General features: G+C 32.7%; 1 protein-coding gene across 10 annotated transcripts in view; it reads right to left on the bottom strand.

Annotated features, from left to right (window-relative positions):
* Nucleotides 1-11,151, bottom strand: part of LOC106867666 (activating transcription factor 7-interacting protein 1) — a 101,001-nt gene that overhangs the window by 12,988 nt on the left and 76,862 nt on the right. For 9 of the 10 annotated variants that reach the window (XM_052972728.1, XM_052972717.1, XM_052972700.1 and 6 more), the window contains 3 exons: nucleotides 10,153-10,197; nucleotides 8,588-8,869; nucleotides 6,430-7,230 (listed from right to left, as the gene is read on the bottom strand). In XM_052972728.1, the coding sequence (XP_052828688.1) occupies nucleotides 6,430-7,230; nucleotides 8,588-8,869; nucleotides 10,153-10,197 (1,128 nt within the window). The remainder of the gene's footprint in view (nucleotides 1-6,429; nucleotides 7,231-8,587; nucleotides 8,870-10,152; nucleotides 10,198-11,151) is intronic. The other variant, XM_052972702.1, reaches the window with a different exon arrangement.

The following is an 11,151-nucleotide window of genomic DNA, read 5'->3' as shown; positions in this document are numbered from 1 at the left end:
GGGGGGAGCTATCTGTTTTATATTCTTGCTCACTAAAACTATGATATCCTAAATATATTGATGCCCATCCAATTCAAACAATAAGAACAAAGAGAAAATTATGTTGTTATCTTCAAAAGGTAAAGTAGCCAACCTAATCACAATAAAGGATCCAATTGCAAGTTGTACTGTCTCAGCTATCCCTCACTTAACATCACATTTCAAAATGTATATTTTGAAAAAAACTTTTTTCTCTGACTTTTCTTCTTACTTTGGAGAAATTTCCCAATGTCATTGTATAAAATTAAGCAGAAATAATTATTTGATTTATCAAAACATATTTTATACTAAAACTATTGCCATAAAAATAAATAATTGGCTAAAAGAAAAATATCAAGTGAAGAATATAATCATTTACATCTTTACTTTCAAGGTACGCAATTCACTAGGCAATGTTATACTGGTGTACCCTATGCCATCTAAACTGACAGCAAATGTTTACTTTAAATTTATTGGAAACGATAAAATAAAGAACACTACATTTATTTTTTAAATACAGATATTATTTACAGGTTTACTCTTACATTACAACTTTGACTGTTTCTTCTATTTCTCATAGCTTGTGCTTTAAGAGATCTTCTATTCCGCTCTTCTTCAGTTTCTTGTTGAATTCTTTGTGATTGTCTTTCTCTCATCTTTGATCTCCTTAAATTTCTTTCTTCCACAGTTTCTTTTCGAATTCTCTGTGATGCCCATTTCCTCAGCTTTGTCCGCCTTAAATTTCCCTCTTCTTCAGTTTCATTTTGGCGTTTCATAGCTTCACGCTTTCTTGCTTGCAGTCTTATTGCATTAATTCTTTCTTGTGAAGCACTGGAATATCTTTTTCTACCTTTTTCTCTTCTTGCTTCTAATTGTTCTTGAGATAAGGTTGAGCGCCACCTTCTTTGCCGTTCCCTTGCTAATCTTCTTTTCCTTTGAAGAGGCGTCTCCTCAACAGTTGAATTAGAAGTATATAAAATATATACAGAAATAATTATTTGATTTTATCAAAACAATATTTTAAACTAAGACTATTACTCTAAATATAATTAATTAATACCAGAAGCAAAATATGAAGTAAAGAAAATTATTTTCATTTTAATTTTCAAGGTACAGTTTACTAAACAATTATGTTATACTCGTGTACCCATGCCATCTGTAATGATGGGAAATATTTATGAAATGTTTATCTTAGTTAAATGTATTGAAAATGATAATAAAATGAATCCAAAATATAGAAAACTATATTTATTTTTAAATAGATATTTATGTTTACTCCTACATTATGAATTTGTTTCCTACATTATGAATTTGTTTCCTATATTTCTGTAGCTTGTGCATTAAGAGATCTCACATTCCATTCTTCTTCAATTTCTTGTTAACTTCTTCGTGGCTGTCTCTTTCTCATATCTGCCTTCCTTTAATTTCTTTCATATGCAATTTCATTTTTGATATCTTAATCAGGTTTATTCCCTAAGCTCTGCTATCCTTAAATTTATTTCATTTTGGCATTTCAGAGTTTCACACATTCTTGACTGTTTTCTTAATAATGCACCTGTTCTTCCTTCCTGGGGTACAGGAATATTATTGCTTTTTTTTTTTTTTCTTCAGAGTAATAGACAGTGATACTTTGGTACTTGATAACCTTGCCTGATATGAATCTTGCACTCTCATGCCAACAACACCTGGTACAGGCTCTGTCCAGGATTACAGATTAGGTAAACAGCTTCACTGTCTCGCAAGACAAAACTAAGAAATAAACCTTATTAAAAATTCAGGAGTGGAGCTTCTTAGATGATCTGATGTTCAACTGGAAAATCTTCCAGCAACTTCCTACAGTCAAACTGGTGTCAAATATACTGCTTTGGACTTCATTGGATCACATCAGCAAAGCCAAGACAGAAAACCTGGCAACTGAGAAACTCAGAATCTCAATACATTAGGCTTGTACCTTGGAGAGGTCACTTCAGAGGTCAGCAGATTGGACCGTAGTCACAACAAGTGTTGCAGCTTATACATGGAAGTATAAAACTATATTGTTTCCTGTGACGGTTGGATGCCAGAAATGAATGTCAAAATTCCTCTTCTTGTTTCTAACTGCTCTTTCCTTTTCTTTTGTTATTTGCTCACTGATCTTCTTTCCTTTGAAAGGAAGTTTCCATAATGGATGAATTAAAAGTATAAACACAACATATTGTGTATGCACACATGCATTCAAATATATTCTAGAATTATAGCAGAAAAATGCAATGTCCTTGTCAAAGTACCTTTGATATTTAAGATAAATACAAAAATAAAAAATAAGAGACTCCACAACTCCTTACATAAAGATTTCATAACATGCCCCATACAATATTCACACTGCATACACTTTCTATGCAAAAGAAATGAAATGAGATCATCACAATGTAGATACTAAAATAAATTCAGCTGCAATAAATGGTGTCAACTGCAAACTGGGGTAGACCACCAACAATGTACAGGCAGTAGAAACAAAATGATGTCAATAGGATCATAACACCACCACGACCTCTCCTCAACAAATAAGAGAAGAGAGATATGTGAAAAACAAATTCCGAGCATTGAATTATTATTAGCTTATTCCCTTACATTCACATCATCATTTAACGTCCACTTTCCATGCTGGCATGGGTTGGACGGTTTGACTGAGGACTAGCAAGCCAGAAGGATGTACCAGGCTCCATATAGAAATACTTTGGAATTGAACCCCTAACAGCTAACATTCATATAAACACACACCACTGACAAAAACAAAAAGTCACCATAGAGTAAAAAATATCAAACAGCCCTTTGCCAAAAATAGGATACAAACAACAACAAAAAAATGGGCCAGTCAATAAAACATCTTAAGAAACTATATTTCAAAAACAATAAACAAGAACAGTGATTTTGAAAAGCAAGAAATATGCTCACCAAACCAAAGGTAAAAAACATTTTGATATCAAAACATATAAGTATTCATAAGAAGCTTGTTTATATAAATAAAAACAAAACCATAAAAATGTAATTGAATATGTGACAAACCAAATGGTGGAAATTTTTAAAATGCTGTCTAACAAAACAAAGAAACAAAATAACAAGAGAAAATTAGAAACTAATTAATGAAGTGCACGGCCACAAAGTTCTAATAAAAAACAACTTAAGAAAATGAACACCAGAGGCCAATCACTAAAAACAGGAATCATAAACAAAAGAACTTGCCCCACACTGATGGATAAGGAAGATAGCACTGACGGATGAGGAAGATATACATGTGGCATATATGGTTTATTTAAACTGAATTTCTTTACATGGCTCACACAAATATGCACTACTCAACATTGACTTGTGGCTTCAGAATGAGAGCTTAGTAAACGGGAAATTTCTGATTGATATATATATATATATATGTGACTGTAGGGAGGAATAAGATACCTATAACGTAGATAACAACAGAGAAATCTATGAAATGACATGCATTGGGCTACAGATCAGATGTGTGGTTGGTGCAAAGTCCCAGCCAAATCAAAGATGATGTGGTGATGGAATGACACAGTTGATAAGGCTGTAATGGCTATAAGACAAGCTTGGAAAACCCAGAAAAAACATGGGAAGTAGAAAGCATTATTAAATTAGGCAACAGGTGTACTTGGCTAAGAGTGAAGGAGAAAGAGATTTGCACCTGTCCTGCAATATGGGAATCAGTAATGTGGGGTCTTCTGGATTGCAAGATAGTGTGTTAGAGAAACAAAACATTATTGGGGAAGAATGCATCTGAAATAATGAAAGCATTTTTGTTATCGTTGTAGAAGACAAGAAAGTGGCATGGAAGTGTTATCATGAAATGCTGTTGAATGAGGAGAATACATAGGAAGAAGGTGCTACCTCATGCTAACCACTTCAGAGAGGCCAACAATTCAAATTGACAGCAGTGTGGTAGATGAGGTGATTAGAGACATGAAGGGGAGGAAAACTACTGAACCATCAGGGATAATTGTGGAGATGCTCAAAATTCCTGGTGAGTAGGATACATGATAACCACCAGGATAGTTAATACCCAAAGAGATGCCTTACAGAGAGGAAATTATAGAGGAAAAAAACCGTTGGGTCAGGTTATAAAGGTCATAAAGAATCATAGCACAATTAATCCATAGCAAAGTAGACCTAGATGAGATATAGACTGCCCAGCAAAAGCATTGCTTATGCAACATTCCTCAGGAGAAATACCTGTTTAGGAGGGAACCACTATTCTTGGCATTTGTTGACAGGAAGGAAGTAGCACATTCAGTAATTTGGAGATTAATAAGAAAACTAGAAGTAGACAAATGGCTTGTGAGGGCAGTATAAGTTATGTACAAAGCTGCCATAAAGAAAGTGAAGGTCAACAAATATTTCAGAGATGAATTTAGCATGGAATTAGTGCTCCAGCAAGGTTCAGTCCTCAGTGCTATCTTATTTGTTATAGATAAACAAGCTATCAGAGAGAAATTTAATATCAGCTATCCATGTTAATCTCTATACACTGATATTCTAGTTCTCGTAGCTGAATCTATTGTGGAATTGGAGGGAAAATTCCAGGTACTGAAGCTAATCCTAGAAGACAGGTCTCCAGTATCTACAGGGAAGTAGCCATGCTCAATATACAGGAAATAAGTAGGCATAAAATCTAGATGAGAATGGGTGTTGAGGTGTAGGGCAGTGAAAGAAAATGAGGTTCAGGATGAAGGAGCAATGAGAGAAAGAGACGATGCTGGGTACCAAAGAGTGAATGAGACACACACACACAGAAAAGAAAGGAAAATAACTGGTAACTATAATATTAGTGGAGTTATCTTTCTTCATGATATGAAATATATAGACAACAGCATTTATTATAAGAGTGATTATTAAACAATGGGAATTGTTATCTTTTTCTGGGATTTCCAAAATACAAATCAATAGGGGCAAGATGTACTTATTGTGATTTATATGACATTCAACATTGACTACCACTGCCAGTATAGTAGTGATATTAAGTGCTATTTTCAAAGAATGAATCCTTAATTCTCAGATCTATATGAGTACATGAGCAGTAGCCCTGCATGAACCACAGACATTGTGCTGTAGGCTTAAAAATTATCATTAAAAAAACCCACTACATTAAATGAGAAGTATGATGTCTTTTCATTAAATTTGTTACGAGGTATATAAATTATCACAATGCACACCACTAATTACTAGGGAAAAAAATCTCTCTTTAGTAGTACTATGATGTTTAGGAAAAGAAGTGTTTAGATTAATTATAATTTCTGTAAAGCAAATTATAAGTGACCTCTGCATTCTAACAGTGTATGAAAGTTCACCTGCTGTAAAATCAATATTATAGAATCACACAATCTACACAATTATTTTGGGTTTTTTTTTTTTTGCTCTAGAAAATCAATTTGATTTTCATAATGATGGTGTAGTAAGTACAGTCTCAATCTTCCTATTCAGTTTGTGTTGTGATGCACACAGTCACATTGTCACAAAGAGAATAAAGCACTTATTCTATAAAATGTGCATATTTTAAAACTCCTGACATTTTCATTATGAAACTTTTTTAATGTTTTGAACAACAGACATTCAGGATCAGCTGAAAGTTTTTTTTACAAATTAGAATCTTAAAATTAAAATATGGTATTTTACGTGTGGCAAAAATAAAAAAGTATTCTAACCATAGTGCACAACATTTTTGAGTGTTAATTTTGTGGGATATAAATTGTGCCAACACCACACAAGATAGCATCTATTTACAGCACAGATTTGTCAGATTAAAAAAAAAAAAAAAATTTGTTACTAATGTCAATTTTACTTTCTGATTACTTCATATCACCAATTACCAGCAAACATTTGCTATATTTATTCAGACACTGACAGAGGCACAATCTCCAATGTGGATATACTTATGAAATACAACAAAAATTTAATATCATTATCATAGAAAAATGTAACATTATTATGATTAAAATGCTATGTTACACATCAATTAGCTTGGATAATAGATTAACTTAGTTTAGTCATGTCATCCCAAATATAATAATATACATAGGGTCCAGAACATAATAGGCCTCACACATCATGCACACACTGAAATGTTTAAGTTTAAATTTCTGGAAAAAAAGAAGCATGTATTATACACATATAAATTCAGGACATTAATACCACTGTGCTGTATTCCGGTAGAGGTAAAAATTACTTCACAACATGTAACCTACTCATACCAGAAAATATTTAACATAAAATTTTCAATACTCCTTCAAATTAAATGCAAATACAATATCTAATTTGGTTCTGGTTATTAACCAAGCTAAAAACATTATCTAAGCTCAACTGGAACACTTAAGATATCAAATCCAAGAAAGAAGTATGATTTTTTTTTTTTCAGCTTACCTGTGTGTTTTGTTGCACTGGGGCACTTTGAAGTGGTGGAGGTGGCCGTATCGCCTTTGTTAGATCAACTGAGGCTACTGCAGTGGATTGTTGAGCTGGCCGTAACTGTGGTAAAGAACCTGCATTTGCAACTGTACTTGATACAATTGGTGGTCTCACTGAAGAGTTCTGTGTTCCTGTAGTAGGTACTACTGTAACTAATGCACCCGGCCGGATATTGGGTGTCGATGTAAGAACATACTGGCATACACCAGGTTTTGCTGCTCCTACACCTTGTGTTACTGATGGGCTGATGATTTGAGTCCCAGCAGGTGTACTTAAAAGAAATGATGTACCAAAAGGTACTTTTGGTTGTTGTACTGGTGTTACCTGACGAACAACTTGTTGGGAGACAATGTTTGACCGCACAGATCCCATGGGTGCAATGGCAGCTGTGTGGACAACATTCTTTCCATTTGCTTGATTTTTAAACGGTGCTTCATCATCCCCTGTTAAATCTATTAATTTTACAGCTCCAGATGGTGCCTGACTTGTAACTGGTTTAGTAAGAATACTCCGGGTTGTAGTAGTAGTATTTGCTGCTGTTGTTGCAGTTGCAGTTGGAGGAGATACAACAATTAGACCAGAAGATTGGTAAAGCAAAGTTTGTGGCGTAGACACTTGGTTTGTATTACGTGACGCATCAAGTAAGCTTTTAACTGTTGTGGACTGATATTTGGTGACTGGTGTAGTTAACTGACTGCTCACTTGTCCATTCTTTGACTGATTATTGTTATTGTTACTATTATTAGGTGGCACAATCTGGAATAACAAATTTAAATAACCTCATTAAATTTTGTTTCTCAGCAACAAAATAAATGAATTGCACAACAATTTGGTAAATTAAAAATATATCAGTAGTTTGAATCTACAGAAGTTTTAACAAAACAACTATATTGATCATACAGATATAAAAAGAATAACAATGTCCTTTACCACTTGAGTAACTTATGAAAATAATCTTGTATACAAAACTGAAAGAAGAGCAAGTTTATCTTGGAGAACTGATGCTGGCATAAAATAATGTTACTGGAAACTATATAATAGTGTTCACAAACATGTTCACCATACATCTAAAAACCTCTTTATATAGAGAGAGATCACTGATAGCCTCAACCTTAATGTCATTAGAAGCATTTATATAGAGTAAATGAAAATAGGGAAAAATATACTTCAACCATCACATTACTCTCTTTATCTGTCTTGTGTGAATGTAAAAATCCCCAAAATATTAACTAATGTGAATTAAAATACGTTTCCATATTTGTGTCATGAAGTCTCAATTTTCAAACAACTTGACAATCCAAATATATTTCACTTACAAAAATGTTGCCACATAATGAAAATATATTATCTAAATAGAAGTTTTACTACATTTTTTTTTAACAAAAGAAAAAGAAAAGCATAAAAATGTTCTAAATGAAGTATCTAATATAAATATGAAAATGCATGGTAAAATGTTTGAAATGACAAAGGAGAAGCACATGTAAAAGAGAAAAAGTAAACATATTTGGTTGAAACAAAAATCAGCGAATATGAATAAATACAGAAACTCTAACACCTTGAGAGATTTTATCTCAGGAACAAAATATTTTTTTAGATTTATTATACAAGGCTAAATTTAGAAATATAAATTCAATCAAAACTAATTCTTAGAAGATTATTATACAAAATATATCTACTCTAGAAATCCAAAGGGATTGTAGTGAAGAATTTTTAACACTGGGGCAAAACTGAATAATTCATAATTATTATGGTAATTATGTAAAATCATATGTTCAGGTTACTTTTTTTCATCTACATTTTATCACTAATTGATTTATCCAAATATTCACGATTAATATGCTATATCTGCATCTATAGTATGTTTAGGATTATACAAATTTATCAATATTAGTAAGCCTAAAAAAAATTATATTTAAAGACCTTACAAGAATCTACAATTTATTTATCAACAACTTAAAACATTTGTAAAAGTATAAACATTATGTATAAAAATTATTAGTCAAATTTTATGGGTTCATAATTCATGACTACCAAAAAAAAAATTCATAAATGGAATTATTTGTGAATATGAAAGAAGACAACTAAATATCTTCCATGTTTAATATTTTCTCACCTTTTTCTTAAAGACTGCTAAGGGAGTAGTATTATTGGACAGTAAGCCTGAAGTCACTGTAGGCTGAGCTACCAAATTAGACTGTATAGTATCTTGAGTGGTGATTGCACGAGACCAATGAGAGGATGAGTTTTCAGATATGCCAAGATTTGCTGAAACTGCCACAGGGGCTGAGAGTGATGAAGATGATGATGATGAAAATGATAAAGAGGAAGGTGATTGAATGGATTTCTTTTGTGTGGTTATTTTGACTGTTTTAGTTGAACTGGGAGTTTGGGAAGTCTGCAACAAGGATAAAAAAAAATGTGATCACAATAGGTGTAAAACATGACAAGTATGATTATTGGGATGACTGCAATATTTTTTTTAAATGACGTGATCACAACAGGTGTAAAACATAACACCTTCATATAGCCAAAATATATAAGAATTATAAAGTATAAATGACTGATTTTTTATGAAACATGATAATACTGGTGGTGATAATGATTATGATCATAAATACACTAGAGTTAAAAATCTATTTAGATTACATAAAAACAACTAAGGATTGGATCAGAAGCAGCCATTTTATTCTCTTCACTTTTGTGAAAAATGTTATAAGAATAGCTACTAATATCACTTTCCTACTATCACATGGATACAATAAACTGAACTTAAACATCACTCAATCTATATTTAGCAGCCACTTTATTATTATTCCCCCCCCCTTATAAGAATTAAACAATGTAGTATAACCTACAATGTGACATTCGCAGTTGGTGTGAACATCACATAGTGTGTATGAAAGTATGCGTATATAATTAACCTTGTAAATGAAAAGCAAATTACAATGAGTGTACTAATGGCAGTGCAAGGTTTTAACCAAAGACCATATTATATATTAAACCAAGTTAAAAATACTGCAAAATAAAAGCTTCAAGATTACTTTAAACATTAACTACTCCCCATAACATTCAAGCAATTGGCATTTCGAAAGGCATATGAAAAGGAGAAGGGACTAAAACACAGCTAAGCAACATTAATACTCATTAGTCTTACTGATGATTATTTTATAAGTCAGGAAGAATAAAAGACAAAACTAAAATACAATGTTTTATTTAGCCTGTCTGTTGCTCTACTTAATCACTTTGAAATACCTAATAATTTTCACAAATAACAAAAAAGTAATATATTTGGGTCTAAAAATATTAAAAACTATAAAAGTCTCAAAAATTCAGTTAGCTAATTGTCTTCATGATAGATTATTTTTATTTATGACAGTCCTACCATATTTCTATAGTCTCATCAGTTTTAACAAACGACATAATTATAACTCATAATACTGTGCTGTCAATAAATTTTTTAAAAAAGTATCAAGAGGAAAGGATACAAGAATCCTTGTAAGCTTAATTGCTTTGTTTTATTGGTTTAATTTGTTATTCAGCATTGATCTTCCTTCTGAATTCAACATATCAATTTTCAAGTAGTCCCCAATTGTTTTAAAGTGTGTAGGCTGATAATATATGTACTAACAACAGTCTGGGCCAAGTTAAAAAACAAAGCAAAACTGTATTATATTTTACCTTTCCTTCATCAACCTGAACAGCAACATGTCTTGCTGTAATTGCCTGAAAGAGAAAAAAACATGTAATTAATAATTACATTCTAAAACCTTAACATGAAAAAATAACAACAAAAACGTTTTAACAAAATATAAAATATTCTAAATTATTTTATTAAAATTGAATGAGATTTATTTATTAAGAAAAAAGATGATATTGTAGGTGAGAAAAGTATATAGGCATGGTCATAAGATTAAGTTACTACATGGTTTCAGGTTCAATCCCATTGCATGGCATCACTGTCAAGGCTTTAGAATGACCAATGCCTTCAGAGAGAAAATAGGTAAACAGAAACTATATGGGAGCCTGTCAGAGGGATCATTCCTGCTCTTGAGTAGTAGACTTAATCCACTGCTAGGTTTCACACCAATAAATGGCCCATGAATGTTCCTTGCTGCTAGCATATGGGCTAGGTCACAGATCTAAGGGTATCTTCCACCTTTTCTCCTACCAATCCTTCAGAGACCCTAGAAAAAAGAACACTGCCTTCCCCTGCTGACTATTATAAAAAATGAAATGAAAATTTATATATAAAAAAAAAACACAAACTCAACTGTGTCTACCACAATATATTGATAATTATTGCCGCTAGAGGTATTTAAATTAGGAAACTTGGGATAAAAGAATGATTAGTGAGAGCTGTGCGAGCCATGTACAGAGATGCTGCCAGTAAGGTGAGGGTTGGAAATGAGTACAGCAATGAATTCCGGGTAGAGGTAGGGGTCCACCAAGGTTCCGTCCTCAGCCCCCTCTTATTTACCATAGTCCTCCAGGCAATCACAGAGGAGTTCAAGACAGGTTGCCCCTGGGAGCTCCTCTATGCTGATGACCTTGCCCTAATTGCAGAGTCACTATCAGAACTAGAGGAGAAGTTTCAGGTGTGGAAGCAAGGTCTAGAATTGAAGGGCCTTAGAGTCAACCTAGCTAAAACCAAAATCCTAATAAGTAGGAAGGTAGATA

The sequence above is a fragment of the Octopus bimaculoides genome, chromosome 1 (genome assembly GCF_001194135.2).
Source record: "Octopus bimaculoides isolate UCB-OBI-ISO-001 chromosome 1, ASM119413v2, whole genome shotgun sequence".
Lineage (NCBI taxonomy): Eukaryota > Metazoa > Mollusca > Cephalopoda > Octopoda > Octopodidae > Octopus > Octopus bimaculoides.
Note: the sequence above shows the minus strand (reverse complement) of the source record. Positions and strands in the feature narration are given on the sequence as shown.